The following is a 27,846-nucleotide window of genomic DNA, read 5'->3' on the forward strand; positions in this document are numbered from 1 at the left end:
CATTATGAATGAATTGGTTTTGAAATACTTTAATTTCATTTGGACATCGTTGAGTCAAACACGGTGTTGAATAGACCAGTGCATCTCAAAGTGGGGTCCAGGGACCCTCATTGTTCTTTGAGGGGGTTCCAAATGGCACCTTACGGGTGTGTAAGGAGTTATGGGGGTCCTTGAAATTGACCTATGAGGTGGGCAGACTGAGCACTAACTTTTCGCTGTCCGACGCACGCTAGTAGCCAGAAGTGGAACGGCACAACCTACACATGAATCATACCACTGATGGTCTGTTGAACCAGCTGTTTGTGCCCGAGGATCAACCAGCCTCATTCTGTGTTCAGTCACATGCGTCCACTCTGACACACTTAATCACCAGATAACTGCCTAGATGATTTAATATCTATATTAGATTGCGTCTGTTATTGTTTGTTATTATTATCACAAAGCCTTTACAACAATGATTAGGATTTATCGAGGGAGTCGGAAGGTACAGTTTAATTCAAAGGGATACACCGACTAACTGTGACAAAAAATATATATATATATTTTTTAAGTATTATTTTATAATTTAAAATGGGCTAAAGTAGCTAAATGCTTACATTTACGGTGGTCTGCTTTGGTAGGCCATCGGTGCTCAAATAAAATGCATCCGACCTGTGTGTACCCGTAAAAAAAAACACAAAAAAAAAAACTCGTAACGAACGGTGGTATTATTTTAGCATTTCAATAATAGTGACACCCTCCAGGCTGTAGCGGAAGATGAATGTGAGCATTCCCGACTTTACGTTCTCCCCGAGCCGCGCTCGTTCTCTCGGTTCCCTCCTGTGCTCGAATCACCGCATCACGGCACAATTACTCTCATCGTGGGTGTGGGTGCCACCCCCCGCCCCCCCTCCCCTCCTCTCTCTCTCTTTGTGACTCCCACCACTGGTGTCGCATACGAAAACAGTTGATCTACAAGCTCATTTTGTAGATCGACTATTTTCGGCGTATGACATCAGTGCACAACCCGAGAATAAATCAGGCATATCTCCTCCCTCCATGTCCCTTTTTTACACCCCCCCCCCCTCACCCCACTCCCTCTCTCCATGGACAGATTCAGAGCGTGATCTGATCTCCATGTAATGGGAGAGTAATAGGCACTCTGCCTTGATTGGTTGGTAATTTGGGGGAGTTATGCACAGGTGCAAATGTGCAATTGTAATATTTTCAGTAAATTAAATTTCATTCTCTCGCTCTCTCTCTCTCTCTCTCCGCGCCCTTCTATCTCTCTCTCTCTCCTCTCTCATCAGCGCTTATCTCAAATAGGCTATGATTTTTTTTTCCCTCAACCTTGTGTATCTCAAATAACGTCTGTCCCTCTGACTGACATATTTCTCATTTTTTTCTCCTCCTTTTCTTATAACCCCACCCCTCCTCCCTTTTGTCTTTACCGTAGCTTTGCTGTGTGTCTCTCTCACATACACACACTCCCTCCCTCTCTCTCTTCCCTTTTTCTCTTTTCACCCTCCCAGCGTCTCTCTTTTTCTCTCCTCATTTTTTATTGACGTTCGCTCAGGCGCCCCATTAGAGCTCCCTTTTTCCCTCTAGTGGAAATTGCAGCATGTTAATTTTCACACAAATTACGGCAATAGCAGGTATCTCTATTTGATACATTATAGCGGGAGCAATCAGAGATAATTGAGTGCCTTTCAGAGGGAGCTGGCTGCATTCGCCGCCGGCTCAAAGCTGCCCCATTATCCCCTAATCGCTCTTTAAACATGGAATTTTGCTGAACAAAAAATTCTTGTCATAATTTTGCTTAAGTGTATTTGGAAATCACAGTCCTTTGAGCGAGCATAATTGAAATCAAATCCCTTTCACTGGAGCTGACATTTCTACATTTCCCCCCAATTGAAATTAATTTCAAAAATTGAGCATGAATATCTTCAAATAGCAGGCAATTATGCCTTTCAATGGGTAGAAATTACGGGTGCTGAATTGTTGGAGGCTTTGCGGGTGCCAGTTAAATGCCTTTGTTTCCCACCATGTTTGCCTAGTAAAGATTTCCATATATTGACTCATTACAGTGCCTTGTGAAGCCGATCGCCGTGAAGACTGCGAAAACCGGCAATAACGCTCGTTGCATCTAAAACACTAAAGTTTGTGCTTGCGTGTGTGTGTATTTAACTTGCCCTCTGTCTCTGCAGCTGTGGTGTGTGTGCGTGCGCAAATGTGTGTTGGACTCCAAGCCATACCAACTATATTGGCTTGCTGGGCATCCGCAAGTTCAACATACCCAGGCTATCTTTTCATGATCTGGCTTCACAAACCCTAACCAGTCTGAATCACACAACAGTGGTTACCAACTCAATAAGTCAACCCAGGATTTTCCAATCTAGCTATGCGTGGCTGTGTATTCACATAAAAGGGGAGGTGTTTGCAGCATATGAACAATGGCAAACATGAACAAACTCACTGGCAGCAGAGCAGCACACTTTACAAATGAAGAGCAATGCATCATATTAAACAAATATGAAGTATTTAAAGTTTAAACGTAACACACAGGCTAAAAGCAACACATTTGCAGCTGCTTAATGCAGGAAGGATCGCCCGCAAAAAAAATACGGACTGTATGAAGTTCAAGGCTTAAAATATCACCGCCTTATCATTAATCTAACGAAGTACATTTTGTGTAATCCGTTAAATTAATGTGTTTCTTATGGCATGGTATGATTATTTAAAGTTGCAGAACTCGTATACGGTAAATAAATAAAGGTTGCCTTATACAAAATGGAATCCCATTATTAAACTTAATTAGATGAACGATGAAGTGTTGGGCACCTAATAACAAGCACCTATAATAAGCAGTGAAGTCTCTATTGTGTTCTCTCTCACGATCAGTAAAAATCTCTAGTCTTGAAAGCCCTAACACACACACACACACACACACACACACGTACACACGTACACACACACACACACACACACACACACACACACACACACACACACACACACACACACACACACACACACACACACACACACAGAAAGCCCCCCTGTTAGACTATTATTTATTCTTACATAAAGTACAATGCTTTAGCACTTCAATCATTCTCTGTTGTAGGATGATATAGGTACACACTAAAGCACAATGGCATGGCTTTGACATTGCTTAGTTCAGGAAGCTGACACGGATGACTAACTCCAACTGACGAGCATCTATACCTCACAAACAGAAGTCCAACGCCCAAATAAATTACTGGAGCACTCGACTGGGTCTGTACGTTTTATTAATTTGCAGGGGTGACTGACGTTTTGATCAGTCAAACTGTTTGACTCAGAGGAAGATGCTGTCTCTTCTTTTCAAAGAATCTATACCTCTCATAAAAGAAATCCTCAAGGAAAGCCAAATTGTTTCACTGCCGTCCATGCACTGAGCTCCACGGAAATCCAACAGAAATGATTGGACAGTGCTTTTTTACACTTTGATCTAATGTATACATAACCTGCTCCAGAACACGTTAGGTGTGCAGCATCTGTTACCATGACGATCGTCTGCCCCGGTAAGAAGTGAAACATAAATGTAAAAACCCAGGGTTAAACCTGAGGTTTCCTCAAACCCCAAATCCACACATACTGTACATGCCAATCGCCTGCCGCTTCTTTTCGGCTGCCAGCAAGGAGCCTCACCGGGGAATTGAAGCGCATGCGGAGGAACACTATTCCTCACAATCAATCAACCAATCAAACTTTATTAAGCACACATGGTCCATAGCAACATGAAAAATAACATAAAAAGACAAACAAAGGCGGACATAGTCCACTGTAGATTCATATACAGGCTTACACGCCAATGGTTCCACAGTTTATAGACAAACCTGACCGAACTCAATAAAGGGGATAGTCCGAATTAAAATTATGTTGTTGGCAGAATCAGACAGCCTACACATACATTTGCACATGAGGCTCTGGCGCTCCCGCAGCACAGCGGAGCAGGCAGGTACACCGACACTGACATTTGGCTTGCACTGCTGCATCATGGCACTTTAACCCATTGAGACCTGAAGCCGATTCTACATGTCTCCTAAATCTCAACTGTTTTCTGAAAAACGTATGTTTCTATATCAGTGGTGCTCAATCTTTTTCATGTCAAGGACCCCCAAAATGATATGTATTTGGCCGCGGACCCCCATCAAAATATTTTGTTCCAGGGACCCCCCAGAAGCAAAGATTTGAGTTAAAAATGTTCGCTTTAAAAGTGTATATATTCAAAGATTTGCACACATTTTCACAAACTTTCAAAAATAGCAGATCTACAAGCTCGTAGCGCGGCACTGTGTGCCGCGCTATGAGCTTGTATATCTGCTATTTTTGAATAGCCCAAAGTGTAAAATAATGCTTTTTAACTCAAATCTAAAAATGACACACATAGGTGTGCAATAAGCTTTGAATAGTGTGAACTTCACAGAAGCTGAACACATACTAAACGTATGAAGAATCATGTTAGAGATAGTTAGCACCCCTGCTAAATGTGCCATTGAGCAACCTGTAGGAGTCGCTTTGTGCAGCCACAAAGAACACCCTCCCCGGCGTTCAGCTTCCTTCCCGCGAACATGGTCTGTTGTGCTGGAATGGACACCCGGCCAAGCTCGAGGCACAGCGGAGGATTCAAATTCCTAGTTTCCGTGGTTGTGCGCAGGAACTTTACCCCTGTGCCACCTGAAAATGAAATAATTAGTCAGGGATGATTAAATAATTAGTCGGGGATTAATGAGAGCTTAAGCTGCGCTCCTCACTTGGCATGTGTCTAACCTGATATACGCCAAAATTAAATTCAACGTGAGTTGCACGCTAGACTACATAAAGCAAAACTAATTCTATACAAATTATTTATAATGCATTGCATGACGATGGACTGTAAGCCACCCGCATTATGACAGTACCGCAAAGCAGGTTGTTGTTTGTGGACGTCAGTCAACATGTGGATTTACACTGTTTAATTCTAAACCCTAATCCTTTACAGTTGTATACCTGTATGTGCTTTTTGAAAACATGCATTTGAGCTGCATGTGAATGTGTGTATTCTTGTGTCTGTGTGACTGAGATGCAGTGAAGTTGTTTTGAAGACTGTGGGATAGTCTAGATTGCTCAGTCTATTGTGTGAACCGCGTCAGGCTGTTTCATTTCATCAGGTATTCTTTATCTCCCTCCTTTTCTTCCTTTCTTGTTCTTGATTTCATTCATTTTGTCACTGCTCTCTCTCTCTCTGTGTTCTGTCTTCCACTCTGCTGCCTCAATCTCTGCTTCTCTCTCTCTCTCTCTCTGTATCTCTCTGCTTAACCCATTCAATCAGGGAACGTATCTCTATCATTTTAGATGTCTTTGGCTATTCAAAAATAGCAGATATACAACCTCATAGCTCGTTGTAGATATGAAAAATCGTTTGAATCTTTGAATATATCTCTTTTAAAGCGAACATTTGTAAAATATTTTGTTCCAGGGACCTCTAGAAGCAAAGATTTGAGTTAAAAATGTTGTTTAAACAAATATACGTATTCAAAGATTTGAAGATTGTTCAAAAATAGCAGATCTACAAGCTCTGTAGAGCTTGTAGATCTGCTACTTTTGAATAGCCAAAGTATATAATAATAATAATGGCTATAGCTCAAATCTAAAATGACACGGATGCGTTCCCGGATTGAATGGGTTAAAAACACACATTTTACGCATGCACCCGTCGTCCTCTTTGGCCGATAAGACCCAACAAATATGTGCGTGTTGCTGGGTGTGTGGTACTGTAGGTGGGAGCCAGTCAGGGGAGAGGGGGGGGGGGGGGGGGGTAAGAGAGCAAAGGGCCTACTTGGTGGGGGCTGGTGGGGTCCTACGCTCCCGGCAGAGAGGCAATTTCACAGCTGGTTTGCGCCTTTAGGCAGTCAGGCTGAAAATGCTGCAGATTTCTGGTGCAAATTGAAATGGTGTCAGTGAGGAACAAAGCCCTGAGCCGTGTGTGTGTGTGTGTGTGGCGGGGTTGAGGGGCTCTAAATTCAATAACGACCTGTAACATCTTAGCCACGCCTTTCTGACACCTGTCAGTCAATCTCCATGTGGTCATTCATTGGCCCGCCTACGTTCGGTATTACATCGTTTGAATGGAAGTGCATGTGCCGAGTGTGTGTTGGGAGGAAGTGCCAGCGCGTGCATTATTTAATGCCGGCCCAAGCTAGTTCAACCTTGGCTACCGTAACCGAGGCTCCATAATGGGGGGGGGGGGGGGGGGGGCGGGTGTGATCAATCTGTGCATGGTTTGGTTGTTGACCAGGCATCGCGTCAGTGGTCAACAGCTGTGCGCGCCAATTGGGCAACCACAGAAAGCCATCACAGTTAAAATCAGTCGCATTAGATTTTCTCGCCACTCAATTATGCAGCAACGTTTTAAAACTGAAATTACAATCACGCTCATGAGCGATTGGCAGGTATAATGGGCGCGCTGCGCACACACACACGCGCACACACACAGACAGACAGACATGCACACAGGAATTGTCGGAGGCTTCTTCCTGGTGGTAATAATGAAGCGGTGTGCGCAGCACACCTGATGGCTGTGTGCGGTCGGGGCATAGCGTTGCCCTCTGCCGCGGAACAGGGAAATGATGAGCCAATAACTGCAATTAAACATGCAGTATAATGGCTAATCAAATTGACAGCCTCTGCTGTTCGCAAGCCTCTCTCACAATGGCTTATCACAACAAACTATTATGAGGGAGGGTATTTCAGGCCCAATCCTCTCTTTATTTCTCTCTCTCTCTCTGTTCTGACACTGTATTCTCTCTCTCTCTCTCTCTCTCTCTCTCTCTCGCTTATCCCCTCTGTCTACCTCTGGCTGCCTGTCGTCATGTGGATCCTGTTAATTGCAGTGGAGATTAACAAGGCGAGCAAATTTGTTTTCTGGCATTTATTATGTCAGACAGAGGAAGGGAGCCGGGTTCAGGGATGAGTTATGGATGCAGGAAGGTGTGTGTGTGTGTGTGTGTGTGGGGGGGGGGGGGGGGGGGGGGGGGGGGGGTGTTAGGCATTCATATGAGATTAGCATACCAAGCCAGAAAACTATCTTACTCTGTTCCGTACGTAATTAATAAGCCTTCAAATTCTGATAGGCTGCCAAGAATTAAAAACAAGAATGAATAAGTGTAATATTAGGGTAAACCAGCAATGTAGTTGGACTGCAAGTACCTGGATTGCCTGGTAATCGTTTCTGCTGTTAAGTGAACCACACCGGCCTATCTCTCACTGTGTGTGTGTGTGTGTGTGTGTGTGTGGGGGGGGGGTGTGTGTGTGTGTGTGTGTCGTGGTCCTGGGGCCTTGGTAAAAATCAGCACACATCGGCTTCAGATTTGCCTATACGATGTCGTTAAATGATGGCCGATATATAGTAGTCGCAGGGTCTAGTACGTGTTGTAGCGTTGCTAATCTCTGGTTTTGTGTGTGTGTGCGCGCCTGTGTTTTCTCCACAGTACTCAGAGAAGGCCCTGTACAACCAGCTGTGTTTCTATAGGTTCATATTCGACTGGGACCATGCGGCGACCAAAGTACAGCAAGTGGACGAGAAAAGTAAGACACACACGATGACACACTGCCACAATCAGAGAGCCCTCTTTATATCCATTAGTGGATGTAACTTCTCCATTACCCCGGAGAAAGTATTTTATTTTTAGTAGAAAAGCCTAAAACAGAGTGGACTATGCGATGTTGTTAACGGTAACATTACATAGTCGGTGTTGCAACATTAGCCATCCTTGGCTACCAAGTCCAATCACTACCTTTTTTGATTTTTGCATTTCACTTTGTGTTAAACAATAAAAAGCGAGTCTTTTGCTCACCTACAAAGGCGACAGGCGCGTAGGAGAAGACCAGGCGAGGGCCCTAACGCGCTGAAAGAAAAAAAAGTTTGTTAGACCTTCATCAGGTTATCTTAAGCCTTAAACGTTGTTGTATTCCCATGAAATCTTTTTCTTCTTGCATTTGAAGACCGTGTGCGACAGTGTCTTTCAGTGCTCTGTGTTAAACGCCATATAATGAGATTGTTCCTTGTACTCTTGTGTTTTCAAAATCAAGCCGCTAGGATGGATACCGCAATAGACGTTGAAATTGCATTATGAACAACCGCTCCTAGCGTACAGATATACCCTACACAACATAGCATTCGCAATCAGTGGCTTAACTTGTGCCTTTTACACAAACTGCACTTGCAATTTACTGCTGTGGCACACACACACACACACACAGAAGCAGCGAGTGGACCATGGGCATTGGGTAGGGTGCGAGGTGGTTAAGGATATTCAGCCCCTCGAGTCGACAGCCCTAATTTAGAAGAGGGGTTCAATCACACAAATACGGAATGCAAAATTCTCCAATCACCGAAAGGAAGAAAGAGCCTCTCCATCTCATCTCCCGTTTACCCTTAGCTTCTCCAAACCGTCTCCTTCCCCTCCTAACCTCTCCTTTCAGTCTCCCTCCACCTCGTTCTCTCTCTCCTTTGCCTCTCTAGGACAGGCACTCGTTTGGCTGGTGTTGATTGAAAACACGCTTTACATTTGGGGAAATGATAGGGGGAGTAATGGGCACGCTGACGAAAGGACAGCCCTACTCCCATAATGGGACATGGAGCGTATATCCCCCCCCCCCCCCCCCCCTCCTCCACGTCCTTCTCCCCCCTCCTTGGGCCCAAATAGATGCTACTCCAGGGCTCCGAGCGCGCTCAGAAGGCATCTGCCACAAGGCCACTTTAACCCATTAAGGCCTGAGGCCGATTCTACAAATGTCTTCTAAATCCTAGCAGTTTTTTTGAAAAAAACGTGTGTTGCTATAATCAGTGGTTCTCAAACTTTTTCACGTCAAGGACCCCCAAAATTGTATGTATTGGGCCGCAGACCCCCATCTCAGAATATGTTGTTCCAGGGACCCTCAGAAGCAAAGATTTGACTTACAAATGTTCGCTTGAAATCTACAATCTCGTAGCAAATGATCTACAAGCTCGTAGCGCGGCACTCAGTGCTTGTATATCTGCTACTTTTTGAATAGCCAAAGAAATCTAAAATGACACGGATGCGTTCCCGGTCTTAATGGGTTAACCATAGTCCTCCCTGATTGATGTCACTTGATTAGAAAGGGCCCGCTGGGCTGAGTGATTTATTTATTTGATTAAATATTTATGTATGTATGTACATGTATGTTATGTATGAATGTACGCCTTTAGAGTAGCGGGAGTCGCCGGCCCGAACGGAGATCGGGAGCGGAGTGGGGGGGGGGGGGGGGGGGCACACAGTCACACACCGGTAAGTGAGGAAGCGAAAAGAAAAGGGGTAAATATAACATGTAATCAACAGAATGACCACTCACAAGACGGAGGGAGCTGAAATAGGGGTATAGAGGCCGGGGGGGTGCTGCTAACATGATTATAGGCTTGGTTGGATTTATTTATTTTTCTCTTTCTTTTGATGCTGGAAATAATCGCCAATCAATTCTTGACGTGCCTCTTTCTTTATCTCAACCCAGTCGCCAGGACCAAACATAGTCGGCACATAATGTTACTGTTTCTGTTCGTTTCTGACCACTCTGTCCACCGTGTTGAGTGGTCAGATGAGTGGGCCGCGTGCATTTTCAGTGCATGTTTGATTTGAATGACCAATCAATCGATAGTGTTCTGGCTTGGATCAGTGGAACTAATGTAGTATACTTATCCTATTTATCTGTATCAAAATGTTTCCAGGTTTTTAAAAAAATAAAAAAATACCATGATATTTTGTTTAACACAAAAAAACTATTATATCAATGTTATATTATCAATCAAATCTTAGTGTTTTGCCATTATTTAGGGGCCGAAGGCGTGGCTGAGAATGAAACTATGATTTTGCCCCCCGTCCCTCCGTGTGTTCGTCCGTCAGTCGTGAATAGCTAATATCCGGCACCGTTGAACAGATCGGAGTGAAACTGTGCACGCACACTCCCTGAAGGCCAGAGCAGAAACAGTTGACCACATTTTTTACATCGGCCTGTTATAGCACCACCGGCAGTCCGTTTTTTGCCAAACACATTTTTGGCTATTACTCCTACAGATTTTGCAAATCGGTACACATTAGCTCTATAGTCATGTGATCTAGACAAATCTGTCTTTTTCATATTCCATCCTGATTAGCTAAGATTGGCTTCCAAAGTTCGCAGGAGTAGCTTGTTTTGAACAAAATGCCTCATCATGAACGCATGCCTTGAAACTTTGCACGCACATTCTCACTAGGCCGAGGAAGAAATGCCACCCTTTTCACATTGACCTATTATAGCGCCACCAGCAGGCCAATTTGAGCAAAACTTTTTTTTTTATATTACTCCATTTTTTTAACATTTTGCTGGCCCACAATAACCTACCTGACTTGGCGGAGACCCGTGCTCAGAGAAGACTTTTTCTAGTTAATACTGCCTCTGCTTGGGCTGCATCCAAGTTATCACTGGCTTGGACTATAATTGTGTTTGCCTTGTGAGTCACTTTATGCACTGGCACAGAAGCACTTCATTGTCAGTATGTAGGACACGCAGGAATTGGTTCTGGTTAAGGTGCCAGACGAAACAGGACAATGTACAAGACAAACAACAATGTGCAAATCACTGACAGTCAACCTTCAATGGAGGCACAGTATTTCGTTTCAAGTAAAAAGACAATCCAAAAGAGAAAGTCAATTGTAAAAATAATATTTAAAGGTTGGGTAAGTGATTTTATTTTGTTTAAGTGTTAAATAGCTCTATATTCTGAGAGTAATCATTGCTATAGAGTTTTTGTACAGTAACAGGGGTCTCCCTGTCTCTCCAGCTCTTTAGTAAACAGAAAATGCAATTTCAGGTCGGGATACAAATCTTATCCTATCACGAGGGGTTCCATTTGTACACTCTTGAGTTACAGACTTGTAAGGGTCCATGTGGAACCCCATCAAGGAATCGTTATGCCAATGAATTCTTCCCCATACACATTGTGTGTGTTGTCGGTGTCTCTGCTGTTGTATCCTGCTGACTCACCTGCCAGTGAGGAGCCCCCACCAGGAGGAGAGTAGAGCCTCCTTCCTACTCCTCCGGCCCAGCACTCCCTGCTGACAGGTGCCGCCCCCGCCCGTAGGAGTACGTGCAGTGACAAATATCACCCTCCCTGCCCGGGTCTCTCACCAAACACGGGCCAATTGTGTGCGTATAGACTGTAGCTGCTCAACTACGCCGGATGCATCGCGGTGGATTCGCGTGAGAGAGAGCATGCAGCCTGCCTGCAACACCCCATGATGGTTGTCCTTGTAGCCAATGTTCTACATTGATCAACCACAAAATCTCTCCACAAAATGGATGTGCGTAATAAATACATATCCGTATACACCAGTGCTTCTCAAACTTTTTCATGTCAAGGACCCCCAAAATGATGTTTCTTTTGGCTGAGGACCCCCTGTCTCAAAAAATGTTTTTGTGCCAGAATTTTTCAAAAATAGCAGATGTACAAGCTCAGCACAGCACGAAGTGACGCACTATGAGCTTGTATATCTGCTATATTTGAATAGCCAAAGTATACAATATGGTTAAAGTGGTTAAAATGACTGTGACGGCATATTAACTAGTTTTGCTGGGGACCCCCTGGTACCCCCTTCCAAGGACCCCACTTTGAGAACCAATGGTATTCACAATTACATAAAGGCAAGGCAGTCTTATTTGTATAGCACATTTCAACAAGGCAATTCAATGTGCTTTACACAGAACAACAAGCAAAGGAAACACAATTTTACAATAAAAATAACAGATACAGTTACAGTGCAGAAGAGGAAGGAGAAAAAAAGTACCTCAATCAAAGGCAGTGGACAACAGAAATGTCTTTAGTGTCTGCATTTTTCTTGGGAGTTTGTTCCAGATATGTGGTGCATAAAAACTAAATTGCTTCCCCACGTTTTTATTTTAAGCGACAGAAAGCAGATCTTTCCCGTACAAGATCAGAAATGTTGGCCCTAAACCATTTAAAGCTTTATAGACCAACTTTGAAATCAATTATTTGACACACAGGGAGCCAGTGTAAGGACTGGAGTGATATGCTCCACTTACTTGGTATTAGTAAGATCTCGAGCAGCATTAGCATTGTTCTGAATCAACTGCAGTCGTCTGATCGATTATTTTAAGGGAGACCTGTAAAGACACTGTTACAGTAGTCAAGTCTACTGATACCACAAATCTCATGATACCACATGCATCGAATGCAGACACACATACAGTGGTGGACCATACATGTATGCGTGCACACACACACACACACACACACACACACGCTGGTATTAAAGTATAGGTTTAAGTTGTTATCCTTTGGACCTGGGGCAGTAATACCCCATATTACTGCATTACACACCCAGGGGCCAAACTGCTCAGATTACAGAGAGGAGAGCATACAATCCTATATAGTCTTCACTGTCTCTATATTTGTATATGTGGTTGAAACACACACAATGACGTGTGCGCGTGTCCGCACATTCTCGAACACGTTCCTACTCTGCCGGTGTGCGTGTAGTGGTTACATTTTCGTACGGTGAATGTTTACAACCAACCCACTGCTTCTTGAGATCGGGTCATTGTTTAACTTATATATTTTTTGTGTCGGTGAAGCATTTTAAAACATTCCAGAATGCATGTGCTTCTTAAACGTTACTGCTGACGTGCAGCACAGATCAGGAGTTAGCTGGTATTCAGCTACTAGTAAAAATGAAAGGTATGCTCCAGGTCATTGGTGACAGGTGCCTAATATTTCCTGGTATTTCCTGTCCACTCGCTATGATATCTAATCCTGCACACAAAACAATATCAAGTGTCAACTATAATAAAAGTGGTGGGTGCAGACATTCCTTAAAATCATTGGTGGCACAAAGTAAAAAAAGAATATGATCTAGTTACCAGAGGCGAAAATGGCTCCAACAACGCTGGTGTTTAACAGTGCATTAATACTGCACTGCGCTTCAGAGCGTATCGATCTCGTTGTATTGAAAGTATACTGAATATGCGTTGTTAGATGTGTTGTACGCACACGCAAAATTACACATGAGCGCTCACACACAATTTAATCGCTGTTTGAGGGAAAAAGAGCTCTAAATGAGTCTACATTGAACTTCATTGAAAATCTCATGATTATACTTAATGTGCACACTGCAGTCCAGTGGCGCACCTTTGCTGTGTGTGCTTTTATCTACATGTAAATTGTATTATGCCTGATTGCCATGACTGAGTAAAACAGGGAGGTAATTTCATCCGCTGCAGGAGATGGCTAATAGAATACACACACACACACACACACACACGGAGGCATTACACACACACAGTGATCAAACATACTGTCCATTCCTTAGCTATACATCCTGTATCAATGCCTCCAAATCATTTCATGTCAGTTATCTATTCTCCCTCGCCCGCTTTCTTTTCCTCTCTCCCTCCCTCCATTCTTAAATCGGTCGGTTGCCTTTCTTTTCTCCTCTACTGCCTTCCTGTTACCCCCCCCCAGGTTTCAGTCTTTGAGTATGGGCAGTATGATTGCATGTGTGAGCAATAATGTAATTTTGCTGCATTGATAAAAGATGAATTGTCCTTGAGCCGCGCTTTCCTAATGATCCATTTACCGACCGCTTCCCTGACACCTCTCCAACACTGCATTTTATTGTCCTTTTCGCTCTCTCGCTCTCTTTCTCTCCATCCGCTCTGCCTATCCTCCTTTCCTCCTCCACCATGTCTGTATCTCTCTCTATTTTCTCGTCTCCCTCTCCTCCTCCTTCTTCCCCCTCCCTCGCTTCCTGCCGTGCCAATACAAAGCGAGGTGGTGGAGAAATCTGCGGGTGCGATTGTCAAATCAATTATTCATTCTGTGCAATTACACTTGCACAAAAGAAGTTTCCCCCGTGCTCGGAGTGGTGATTAAATTAACTGCTATTCCAGCTGCCCGCCGCCACCACAACCCCTAATAGAATATTCATGGCGGCGGCGGACGGAGTGGCCGATCTCCATTAACTTCATCATGCTCACTTAATTACAGGCTTGTTATTGTATTTACACCTAGTTAGGGAGCGTGCGGAGCCCCGGCGTACTCGTGCCCACCGATGCCACGGAGTGTGCACGGGGTGTGTGACAATACCGAGTTAGAGCCGACAGTACCAAACCCCCCCAGCCCCACCGCCCTCCACATGCATGTACCAGTCGTGCGCATGCTGGGGGGTTCACACTAGAGCTCTTCACGGGCCCCCCGATTCCGAAATTACCCGAGAGGACCCGAGACCCGTACGGGTCTGACTCGTGTTTTATCATGATCACTCGGGGGCGGGGCGGAATCGGGCAGCATTACCTCGGAATTTGTCGGAACTCGGGTCTGTCTTTATCATGATCATTCGGGGCGGGGCGGAATCGGGCAGCATTACCTCGGAAATTGACGGAACTCGGGTCTGTCTTTATCATGATTAGTCGGGGGCGGGGCGGAATCGGGCAGCATTACCTCGGAACTCGGGTCTGTCTTTCATTATGTGTAATACCCGAGTGGATCCGAAAAAACCCGAAGTGTGCGTGCGACGTGCGTGACTGTGTGTGTGTAGCCTACTTTCTGTGCTTTTTTTTTGCAAACTGTTAATGAAGTATTAAATAAACAATCAATCTGTGTGTGCCGTGCGCTGCGCTCTGCTCTCTTGTGGCGTGCGCTGCTTTGTGTGGCGTGCCGTGTGCACTGTGTGTGCACTAAACGCAGTGCTGGCTGCTGGTTAATTTGTGTGATGCTTTAGGGCTGACCTAGGATCAGGTTAGTGCAGCAGCGAGCCAGCGACATGAATGGCTGTGTAACTTGTGTGATGAACTGCGTTAAGAGTTTCTAGCTTTAATCATGAAATGGTGATTGTTAAATAAGTCCAGGGGTGAAAGTGGGCCGGAACGGTCCGGAACGGCGTTCCGGTAAAAGATTCGGTGCCGGAACGCCGTTCCGTTAAGAAAAAGTCAAAGGCAGCTGTGAAAATCCCATATTAAATAACCTGCCACAGACCCATGGCCATGTTCAAGAATAAAACATAATCTACTAACGTCAGATTAACATACAGGGCGTCACAACCATTCATTAATTTGTGTGTACGACGAGACACTCTCACAGATCCGTGATTTCCCCCCACTGTTTGTCTCTGACTTTTTTTTTTCTCCCCCCGTTCCGCATAAACTGCTGCGTTCGCGTGAAGTTAAGTAGTTTCAACTAGGCTACCTGGGTACTTCTACTTCCAGTAGTATGATTTCAAAATAAAACGTGTGTTGAATTGTAACATTACAAGGATAGAGTTTAAAAAAACTCTTATTCTGAAATGCACATCGTTTTGAAAGGAAACCAGATTTATTTTCTGGAGGCCACTTGACAGCTTTCTGCTCACGGAACACAGCTCCACTTGACTAACGTGCATCGTCAAAATGTAAATAGCACGGACGTGGGTCATGGGACATTAAGTCTGCTATTATTTATTAAAGTACACATTTATTTACAAAGAGAACCTGTCACGCTCACGCATATTAAATTAACATCTCTGCGGCCCGCTGCGCATATTTATTTATTTTTGTATCGTTTCATTGATGCGCTTTTTTGAAGTGGTGTCTGCAGGGTCGGGTTTGTGAAATCTCGGAAATAATCGGGTTTCGGAACACATTTCACCGGTCCAATTACGGTCCGGGTCTGTAGAAATGTAAAAACATCGGAACGGGTCGGAATCGGACGAAAATGACACGGGTCCACTCGGGTTTGGTTTTATAATTTGAAAAAAACATCGGAACGGGTCGGAATCGGACGAAAATGACACGGGTCCACTCGGGTTTGGTTTTGTAATTTGAAAAAAATGTCGGAATGGGTCGGAATTGGAACAGATTTCACATTTCCATTTCGGGTTTGGTCCGTTTTTTTTGGACCCGTGAAGAGCTCTAGTTCACACCAAACAAAGTTGCATCGCAATGTACGGAGAGCATGTCCCGTCCTGTTAGTGTGGATGTGGTGCTATGCAAGGGGACACACTAGATGTCTTTCTTCCAAATCCCTCGTTGTCTACTTCACATCGCATATTGTGTATTCTTCCTCATTCTTTTGCCTGGTGGTTGATTCGATTCGTTCCCAGTTATTTGAACTGCAACCCCTACTGTGCACGGACTCTCAGCGAGGTCTCTCTCTCTGAGTCTTAAATCATTCTTTTATCTGTTCGCCACACAGTGATTGAGGTGGAAAAGAGAAAGGAGAGAAAAGAGGTGTGTGGGGGGGGATTATTTTCTCCTAGCTTTCAGAAATGACATGATTGCTTTCGCTTGATCATGCATCATCACACCCCTTTTATTCCTCTGATAGACAAGTTCACACCTTCCTCTTCATCTCCTCTCATCCTTCCTTCCCTCCATCTCTGTTCTTGCTCAGATGAGAACTATCTAGTACTAGGGCTGTAAATATACCTTTACTTTTGGTATTGTATGTCTTGATGATGAATCGAGTACATAGGACCACAATGGGAAAAAGCCCCCAGGGCTTTTTGTGTTATCCTTATAGCATAGCTTGTTAAATTGTACTTGCCGTGCTGTTTTCAATCCGTTACAAAGTTACGTTGCCTTATTGTAGTGCAGTCCTTTAAAACCAGGAAAAGAACGCTTTTTCCATATCACGATATTACAATATCCAAAGTTCCCTGACTATATCTAGGCTCATATCATGATATTGATATTATATTGATATATTTCCTAGCCCTATCTGGTAATAGTTTCTGCTGTTGCTTAAGTCAACCACACCGGCCTATCTCACTGTGTGTGTGTGTGTGTGTGTGTGTGTGTGTGTGTGTGTGTGTGTGTGTGTGTGTGTGTGTGTGTGTGTGTGTGTGTGTGTGTGTGTGTGTGTGTGTGTGTGTGTGTGTGTGTGTGTGTGTGTGTGTGTGTGTGTGTGTGTGTGTGTGTGTGTGTGTGTGTCACACGGATGGTTTGTAGTTGCCATGGTGGTGTGTGTGTCCATGCAGTGTTTAACTACCATCAATCGTCCCTGTGTATCTCCTCTTAGTGTGTATGTGCATGCGTACATGCGAGCCCCTGCCTTACTTACTGTTAGTCTGTGTGTATCTAACCTTTGTTCCCGTGGGTCAGACAGTGGACTGGTATTTATCCATCAGCCACTAATGCAGTGGGCAGGAAGAACGGAACAGGAGATAGCTGGAACCTGACAGCCTGCCAGATGGATGAATCAGTATACTATGTCTGATCCAGAACAATATTACACACATACACACACACTTGTTTTGTAAAGTCATTGATTATTAAATTAATAATCAATTAAACCCTGTATACTTTGTTGACTTGCTAGTGTTAACCTCTACACCGAATGTCTTTACCAAAAATAGCCAATCTATTCTCACAATGCGTCGCGACTCGTAGTAACCTTGTAGATCTGCCATGAAATACGCCAGATTTACACTTTTCACGCCGTGTCACGCAACCAACAATAGCCGATCTACAAGCTGTGCTTGTAGATCTGCCATTTTAGATTCGCAACACCAGCGTGCAACAAAGTATTTTCAGTCTATACACACACTCATGCTTGTCTTCTGCTGTCTGTGTTATGTGTGTTGCATTTATTGAATGTATGTGTAATGGTCATTGCTTCATGAAAATGCAAACCAAAACTTATGTAAAAGCTACTACATTTCTACTCTGATGTGAAATTTCATTTCTGTGATACTGGAGACGCTGAAAGCTGAGCGCCAGAATTATTGCCACTGAGCTAATGGAGCAGCAAAAGTATAGCGAGACTCAACATATATCAACCCCCATGGGGACAGCAGCTTGTATCCATTAATTTACAACAAAAACAACGTAGTCTTGTTGTGTATTAATAAAAGACATAAAGATGCAGACTATAGGAACTTGGCGATGGCGTGTTACACTCAGTTGTGTCGTCTTCTGTCTGCCCTGGCTGTGATTTTTGAGCCTCGGGTCAGCTTGGTCTCAGTGTACTTGATGTGATGTGACATCAGATTGGTTCTAGTGACGCCCTCACTCAGGATAGAAGCTCACTGTGCCCCATCTACCCATATTACAGCCCACCTGAGGGGATAACAGACACCTTGTATTGGCTTCATACACTCTAGTCTAGGGAGCTTTCATATCGATCTTATGATCCTTTGTGTGTGTGTCTGTGTGTGTTTGTATTTACTATACTTGTGAGGACCAAATAAAGTATATTATATCCCCACAAGTATAGTTAAATACAAACGTGTGTGTGTGTGTGTGTGTCTGCCATCACAGGTAGTGGTGTGTTGCCATCTACCTCCTCGGGCCAATCCTGTACTTGCCCCACCCTCAAAGTGATAGCATTACTGCTCAGTCAGCTCTCTTAAGGGAGAAATCCGCCTTAAAACTGTTTTGATTCACTGAAATATCAAAGCACTCTCTTTGCCTCCGTCTCCTTTTTCAAGAATCTAGAAGATTTTATTTGTCATGCAAGTGGAAGAACAAAAGAACAAGAAAAACAAGGCAAGATAAAGATGGTTATATATGGCTAGAAAGTACAGTAAAAATATATATCTAATGTATTGCAAAAACTAAACCTTAGTTAGCAGCAATGAAATATTCAGATTTATCATCAGATACATGTGCACAGTAAAGCATTATACCCCTGTGCCACCACCAATGGTGGTGGCACAGGGGTAAAGTTCTTGCCCACCATCATGGAGACTGGGGTTTGATTCTTCTGTGGTGCTTCAGACTGGACAAACAAACACATTGGGCACGTTCGAGGATGGGAAGTGAGCAGGGGTGAACGATCTCTGTTGTATTAGCAACTCCTTCTGCAGGGAGCGGACCTGGGAGGGATAGCAAGTTCCTCTGCATACGTTTTGCTCTCCTGGTGAAACTCTCCACTGTCAAATGTGACTGGTGGTGATGTGTATCGGAGGAGACATTTCATCTGTTGGTTGCTAGCTGAGTGTAAAGTGAATATGAAGGAAGCTCTTGAGATGAGCCCCATAAGGGTATGTTCACACTGTCTGCCCTTTTTATGAAGAAAAGGCGCTGCCTGCTATTCACCTGTTTCCTAGGCTGTGTGTTTTCCACTTCCTGTCGATTTCATTGCATATCATTGGTCATCTGACCAGTTTCATTGGATTTCATTGGATCAAATTGACAGGAAAACACACAGCCTAGGAAACAGGCTAGTTTCTGCTGTCAGGAGGCCAGAACAGCCAAAGGTGAGGGATTATGTTTTCACTCTTGTGAGTCTTGTCTGTCTGTCTATGAACCGCTAATCTCTGGCACCGTTAGACCAATCGGTGTGAAACTTTGCACACACACTCCCAGTAGGCCAAGAAAGAACCTCTGCAATTCTTTTCTTAAAAAAAAAAAGGCTGCTTTGACCCGAGTCTGCGGAGAGATACAGGAAGTAGCTGTTTGACAAGGCTTCCATGTTCCACAATTTAGATCCATGTGGTGAAATCAAATCAAGCTTTATTTATAGAGCACATTTAAAACAACCGAGATTGACCAAAGTGATGTACACAGTAAAATCAAAGCATCAACAAAACATTATGCATGTGCAACATGCAATTAAAGACAGTTAAAGCGGACAACCGTAGTATTTCCACTTCAGGTGAAAAACTACAGCACATTAAAAACATGGCAGATTAGTATGTAACACAGCTGCACCAACCAAATTAATGAGTGTGTTAGATTTTCATAGAGCCAAGGGCCAATGTGCAAGCATGATAGACAGTATTGACACACCTCAAATCTAACACACCAGTATTCATTTGATAAGCTGCTGTTGTGTTGCTTATCGGTGTGTACTATAGCATTGATTCTCAAAGTGGGGTCCGGGGACCCCCGGCTAAAGAAGTTAACTCATTGAGTGCCACAATCCGTCAAATCCGTCACGTGGCCTGACGCCCAGAGCGCCACAATCCGTCAAATCCGTCATAAAAAAAAATTCAAAATAAAAAAAAAATTCAAAACTAGAAAAAGTGCTCCTCGGCGCACAGGTCTCCGCCAGGTCAGGTACGTTATTCTGGCCTCCTGGTGGTGCTATAATAGGCCAATGTGAAAAGGGTGCCATTTATTCTTAGGTCAGGGGTGGGCAGCTTTGTAGATGGTGAAGGCCACAAAATTTCCTCAATCACTCTGGGGGGCCGCATTGTTTATCGGCAGGGAACCCCCCCCCCCCCCCCCCCCCCCCCCCCCGTTGACAAAACGGACCCCCCCCCCCGTTGGCAAAACTGTCCGGGGATATCCAAACGATATCTTAAAACTAAATTCCGTGCCTCAAAAAAGAAGTTTGAGAGCGTTTTTGAAAACGAAAGTAAAAAGTGTAACTGGCCACAGAAACAATGGCGGATCGTTCCATTTTTGTCGGCTGCACTCGGTCCCATTCGGGCTCACTCGAACTCGCCACCTGATTGGCCAACTGTCGCTGTAAATCACAGAACGATGTGCGACAACGCTGATAGGCTCGTCCATTTGGTGAACGGGCTAGAAACGCCCAGACAAGCCTAGTTTTAAGGGGCAACAAGAGAGGGGCAACTAGCTCTGGTCCATATAGTGTTAGGAGGAGAACTCGAACTTCAGCAAATTTATAACTTTCCTGAATCATAATTATTGTGTTTTTCATCAAGTCAAGACCTTATGATTTCCTGCCCATTATATGTGTGATTATTGAATGGCTTATTCTACTCTGTCAGTGTCTTTTGTCCTGCCTGTGGCGTGTACCACAGCAGGTCAAATTGCTCAGTTAAGGCCATACAATTTTTGGAAGCACTTTGCGAGCAGTGGAGGCGAGACACCTGTCAAGTAAACTATTCAAAGTACTAAAAGAAAATAACATAGGTTCAAAAGCCTTTTGTGGTGGAACTATGCAGAGACAAATTGCAGAGTTGAAGCCATGGCAAGCTTATAAGCGGAGAAAGCTGGATTGTTCTTGATCAGAAATGTAAGAAATAGGTCATTAATTTATGGAGGAAAAAAAAGAGAAATATGGAGATAACAAGGTTTCTGACCGACAGCAACAATGTTACTGTGAAGAGCTAATGCTGTATACTCACGTAGATGCAGTAAAACGCTACAGTGTTATACAGTGGCTAGAACCATACATTAGCTACATTAGCTGAAGTTAGCTAGGCAACCATCTGGAGTTAAAAGACCTCTGAAAGTCTTATGTCAAAGAAATGTGACATACATGCTGTGCTGACGGTGTTGTGCATGCCGTTGGCTCGTTGCCATTCACATGGGTGAACGTATGCCCATGTACAGTATGTTATACTGTACTGCAGTACCATTGCAATTAATGAACGACAGGGTCCCCACGGTCATGAAATTCCTGGAAATATTTTGAAATTTAAAAAAAAATAATCCAGTACTGGAAAAGGTTTGAAATTGATAAAACATCATCAAAGGTCCTGGAATTTATCAAGGGTCCTGGAAAAATATTTGGCTATGCATTGTTTTTGGCTATAGATTTTGTTAAAACAAAATATTTTCATAAACATGAATAATATTACACGAAATATGTAACATAAGTAGTTTTTCGCCGAACAGGCTGTGTGACGGCAGCTAGTGATGCGCGGGTCGGGTTTTTTCATGACCCGCCCCGCCCAGCGACGGAACCCAACCCGCCTCAACCCGCCCCGCAAACCCATATATAAATCTATGGCTCAACCCGCGATTTTTTTTTTATTCTGTAAAATCATTAGAAAATAATCCCCAAGTGTATTCAAACTGTTTTATTGTTATTATTCTTATTCTTATTAGGAATAAAGACAAAACAAGAGCATGTGATTTTTTTATTTTTTTTCTCGTGTGTGAGCGGCTGACCCGCTCACCCGCAGCCCGCATAATTGCCTCCGAAATTCTGACTTGACCCACCCGCGCCGCGGGTTGGCCCGCGGGTCCCGCGGGTTACGGGTCAACTCGCGCATCACTAACGGCAGCCTAATGTATGTCTCAAACTTTATTTTTGCTACACTGCCTATCTTTGGGCATTCTACATAGGAGTAAGAGACATATTATTGCGCCGAATGATTGTTATATAGGCCTGGAAATTGGGCTAAATATTCTGGAAAAGTTTTGGAAAAGTTTTGGAAATTCATTGCTAAAAATGTGTGGGGACCCTGATTATACATTATCAATATAGAAGGCATGAACATCTTAACATTCGCTAGATGTTAGCTCCATCTATACATACATGCAATCAGTTGTTTGTTTACAGCCCATTCCTTCCGTCGCATAGTTTACTTTCCTCGGGTGTTCAAAGGAACCGGCGACGGTACTCGATTTTCGTCCGCACAAATGCTTGAATATCGATCTCTATGCTTATAACCATTTTTTTCCCATCATAAGGCAGACAGACGCCACTCCCTGGATTGCAGCACAGAGCTGTTCTGCAATTGAGTGGTTTACAGTTGGATCTCTGTAGAATGTAGTCTCATTGTTGTCTTCGTGGCTCACAATCCACGCTCAGCCGCAGCATCGACGACTCAATTGTCCGGAAATGGAACAAACTGCAATAATCGGCCTACGGCGCTAAAGCCAAAGTGTCCGTTAGCTTGATGCAGTCGATGCATCATGAATCTTCCACTGAGGACTGACTGTAATCACAACCCCCCTTCTATTACTCTCCCTCCTTTCTTTCTCCCTCTCTCCATCTTTCCTCCTGTCCTCAGCTCGCCTCAAGATGTGGAAGGAGGAGAAGGAGGTGTACAGGAGGCTTAAGGAGGTGCCGGACAAGGCACTAACGGCCAGCAGCTACTCGGACGTTAACCTGGCCAAACTGTTCCAGGCCTTCACCTCCCTCAAGTAAACGCACTCATATAGTATGTACTGTACATAAACAACAGCTCCGCCTCACACATACGCACATGTAGTATGTGCATACACAACAACAGCACCACCTCTCTCTCTCACACACACTCTCACACAGCATGTACATACACAACAGTCTCACCAATGACCAATAGCCTCCTGGTGCCCTCATGGATTGATGGCGCTGAGGCACTGAAGTCCCCCCCCCCCCCCCCCCATAGTTTTAACCAACTTTACAGAAGTGGATTTTTTGATGGACTCTACAGCTGTGGGCTACGCTTTGTCTAATTGCTTTGATAAATACTGGCCGTCAATACATGGATATGTGAATATTCCATTAATGTACGTATGTCTGTGTACATTCCCTGGTTGTTTTTGTAATACCGAAAATTGTGCCGTTGCTTTAACTGGCTTGCGTTTGTGCGTGCAGCACGCCTGTGGAGGATACATTGGTGTGTGTTTGTGAGCGATTATAGACTATGACCTCCATATCACGTACATGCCATCTAATGGCCCTATTATGAACTCCCATCACATCTACCCCCCCCCCCCCCCTCCAATTCCTTCAAATACACACACACACACACACACACACACACACACAGTCACTCAACTGTCTGTGACCCCCTCACCCCTATCGGGTGTGGACAAGGGGGGTAGCAATCAGACCTAAATGACTGTGTGCGCGCTGTGGATGGTGGGGAAGGGGAGCAGGATGAAGGGCAACCAAGTTATACTTGGTTGCGCACCAGTGTCATGCACCGAAAAAAAGATCTACAAGCTCACAAAGCGCTGCGACGCGTTGTGAGCTTGTAGATCTGCCATTTGTCTCCACTTTGAAATGACTTCCCCTCAACGCAACCACGTGAACAAACACTTATTCTGATTACTGCCATTCATTCCAATTTAGTGTGTGTGTGTGTGTGGGGTTGAAGAAAGTTGGGATGGTTAAGAAGACCGAAACAAAGTGAGGTGAAATGTGTAGTGACAGCGGGGTTGAGGGATCAACCCCGCTGTCTCTGCGGATCAGCTGATCTCCTTCCAGACTTTGTTTAAGGCTCACAATCTGTGCAGATTATGTCTTAACGTATCATTTTCTACGTACCGGTATTCCTAATCCACCTAGGTGTTTTTGTTTTTTTGTTGTTTTGAAAGATTCTATTTGGGGTTTGTTTTGTATGTTGTTGTAATAAGCATATTATTTCAGATTGGATGTTGTGATTTTAATACTGAAACTTCAATAAAAAGTGAAACAGGTCCCAGAGTATGTTGAGCGTATCTTTGTTGCCGTATCTTTGCTGTCTGCAGTGGGGATGGGCGGGGGGCTTTGTGGACCGGAGGAATAACATGAGGGAAGAGGTCTCCATGGCAAGTTTGAGTAGCAGACTGGCTGACGAAAACTTGCAACCACGCATCACCCCTGCAGTGCAAAACCGTCCAAATCCAGTGTTCATTTAACTCCATGTCACATGTCATGTTGTCGGCTTGTTCAAACTGACTCGCTCATGTCTAGTTAAATCCCTCCCATCTCCCTCTATCTTCATTCTCCCCTCTTTTACCTCCTGTGAGTGTTCTGCCTGTTAATTCAAACTAGACCATACCCGGTGAAGGGCGCAGACGAAAGTAGTTGCAAACTTGGGGTTATTGCACATCCAGTCGCGCGGTTACTCCCCCGCGCGCGTCCCGTCGTGCCACCCCCCTCCTCCCCCCGCGGGTCCCGTCGCGGCACCCCCCGCGGTCACCCCTCCCCACGGGCAACCCCCCCTTTGGCCTTGTTTTCATAGACCTTGCTGCTTGTTTCACGCGCGAAACCTGGTAACGTTATCTCCCATTGTTTGACACATAAACGCTAATAAGAAGCTGAGATTTGATGAAATAGAAAAACGGGCTTCACAGTTAAGTTCAGATGGTAATGGTCAATGGCTGTGTGCAAAATCAGAGCAATTGCTCCAGCCAGTGAGGAGAACCGGGTAGCTTCACCACTACAGACAGACAGACAGACAGACAGACAGAGGTTACTCAAATTATAGGAGGATGTCATTCAGTTTAATGTGTGTGTGTGTGTGTGTGTCCTAATGCCACTTTAGTTAGGTGTTTTATTAGTTAAAGCACACTGCAGTTACTTTTAGTATGTATATTCAAGTGTGGGTTTTTTTTTTTTAAAGGTGGGAGGGTTTCAGGTGAAAATGCATCTCCAGTTTTCTTTTTTTAAACTTGTGTTTTACTTCCTGATCACATTTGTGTTGATTACTTTCAGTCTATTACACTGTGTTTCCGGTATTCTAATGTACTTCCTCTCTGCAGTTAATGTGTGTGTGTGGGGTGGAGGGTTATTCGACCTTGCAGTGTACATTTCCATGGACCAGTGGTTCTCAAATGGTGTGTCGTGAGACAAGTCCAATGTGCTTTGGGGATTTCAGGAGAGCCACCACACATTACAATGTACGTATACAACTATACGGAAAGTATCTTAATTTACTATATCGGCTACTTTGTGTGCATTAGTTTTCCAATACAAATTATATACTCTTTAAAGGTTTCGTGACATCAAATAAAATAAAAACAGAACTTTGAACATTTTGTGGATTTTCTGTGGTCAGGAGTTTTCTGAAAAATTAGGCTCAGAAAAGTGCTGTGATCGTCCCGTGGACTGATGTCACAGTCCATTAATCCTGCCCCCTCTCCTCTCCTCCCCTCCCCTCCCCTATCCTTCTCCTTTGGGGGGGGGGGGGGCGGAGCAGAGGCGATGATTGACAGGCAAAATCCCTCAACAGCGACACCCACAGGTTTTTTTCATTGCAGCTAAAAAGGCCTCGGAACACAGAGAGAAAAAAACCTGCCAGGGCTCACTGGAGTGGATTTTTCAGTTAAAACCCTTTAATACACGTTTGAAAGACCATGATAAAGAATTTTAATGTTGTGTAAACCAGCATGTCATGAAACCTTTAAATATATATTTAACCACTTTCAACCTGTCGTCCCTACTTTAGGCTGCATGTCTTTATAGCAAACCTTTTGTTCTATGAGCTTTATTGACAATTTTTGCTTTGAACACTGGTGTCCTTGAGATTTTGGCATGTCCAAAGCCAAGATGAAAAAGTGGGACACACAGTCAATTAGGCTTTATTTGTTACTCATACAGGTACAAGTACCTATATTGAAATGTTGGTGCAAGTGGTTTGAGAACCCACAGCTTGCACAGCTTGGGTGAACACTTAAACCGTATGTGTGCGTCCTTCGTGTGTCTACAATGCATTCATAGCCCTTTTAAAATGTATTTGTACTTAACCTTTATTCATCCAGGCATGTCATTAAGAACACATTCTTATTATAGTGGCCTGAAGGGCAGGGCAAAGCCTCTTGAGACGAAGGGCCTAAAAGAAATAAAAGCATGTGGCACATGAACAACAACTACTGATTTATTCAATCACATCAGCTTAAGTAGCCTACCAGTTCTGCAGTTTCCTTCATTATTTTCGGTCATCTTTTTTTATGAAATCAACCACTCCACATAGATGCAGGAGGTCTACTCTGTTCTGGAATCTGGACTAATGTCGGACTGGGAACATACAGTCAGACACGCAGCGTGTGTGTGTGGCGGTGTACTCTGTGTTTTAATGTGATGCGTGCTTTTTCATCTTGGCTTTAGGGTATACAGTCAATGGACTAAACCGCAGCCAAATCGAGTCTCTGCATTAATTCGACCTCACTAAGCTAATAAAAGCGAACGAGTCTCTTTCTATTGACACGTTAAGCTTTATTGCCTGTCGTTTTGACCAGAATGGCGGCGCTGAGCAAAGCGACGGACAAGGTAGCCTTTGATGAGGGAATTAGTGCTCCATTCTGTCCCTATTATTCATAGCGAGGTGGAACATACAAGTACCAGAGAGGGTGTCAAAAGGAAAGCTGGTTCTATTGCAAAGTGTCTCCCTTGTTCGGGCTGAAAGGGCGGTTATGAGACGATAAACCGCTTAATACACTGAGCTAATTGGATGAGAGCGAGAGAGACGGGGAATTAAGGCCTGTTCCAAATGGGAACGGAGTGCCATGGTCCGCTATTCAGGCCTTTCATTGCCTGCCTGCATGGTCTCCGCCGGGGGAGGCGAGTCTGTTCATCAAAGCGCCTTTTAGAGCTCCTCTCTCTCGGGGACCAGAGTGAGGAGTGATCCGGGTGAGACGTTAGAGTGATTGGGTCTATTCTCTAGGAGAGCAACCACCAGGCCCAGGAGAATCCAAATCAACAGCCAAATCAAGTCGCAACGAAATGGGAACGGAGTGCATGGAACGGCTATGACGGTATAATGGGTGACAACCTGTGAGAACCTTTGTCAGACCTGTATACAGCCGTGTCCACCACCGCATTGGGCTATATGGTCTTAATTCAGTGGTTCTCAACCTTTTAAGCCTGCGACCCCCTAAAACCATCATATTTGAACTGGGGACCCCCCACCCTGACAAGCACTTGGAATGTAGGAGTTGAGGCAATCAACTTTGTTTGTTCCACAGATAAATATTTTGAAAAAAGAATTTCTACAAGCTCACAACGCCTCGCTGTGTGAGCTTATACATACGCTATTTTCACAATTTTTGCCTCTATATTATTTGACAATTCGGCCAATGTTTGACCAGTTTTCATAGTATAGTTTGTTGATGACTTTTGATGCAGTAATGGTCTTTTTCTTTTTCTTTTTAAGGTATTAAAAAGGTCCTTAAAAGTCCTTATTGTCACTCCGCTGTCATCTGGGGACCCCCCAAAAGTCCTGGACCCACATGTTGAGAACCACTGGTCTAATTCATGGAATAGGCTACCAAGCAACACATTTTATGATTTACGTTTCTGGTCTATTTATTCATCTGTTTTTTTTTTATCAACATTCATTATGATCATTCATGCAATATTTCCAAGAGTCATGCATATAATCAAGAGGCCTGCGGACCGTGTCTTGAATAATGGAACAGACAAGAGGCGACGCCTCCAACAAGTGTGACTTTTTTTAA

General features: G+C 44.1%; 1 protein-coding gene across 1 annotated transcript in view; it reads left to right on the forward strand.

Moving 5' to 3' along the window:
- Positions 1-24,102, forward strand: part of pola1 (polymerase (DNA directed), alpha 1) — a 94,683-nt gene extending 70,581 nt beyond the window's left edge. The window contains exons 36-37 of the mRNA XM_084049097.1: positions 7,494-7,590; positions 22,710-24,102. Coding sequence (XP_083905223.1) covers positions 7,494-7,590; positions 22,710-22,846 — 234 coding nt within the window. The 3' untranslated portion in view covers positions 22,847-24,102. The remainder of the gene's footprint in view (positions 1-7,493; positions 7,591-22,709) is intronic.
- The last annotated feature ends 3,744 nt before the right edge of the window (positions 24,103-27,846 follow it).

Source organism: Gymnoscopelus microlampas (assembly GCF_963454915.1).
Source record: "Gymnoscopelus microlampas genome assembly, chromosome: 22".
NCBI lineage: Eukaryota > Metazoa > Chordata > Actinopteri > Myctophiformes > Myctophidae > Gymnoscopelus > Gymnoscopelus microlampas.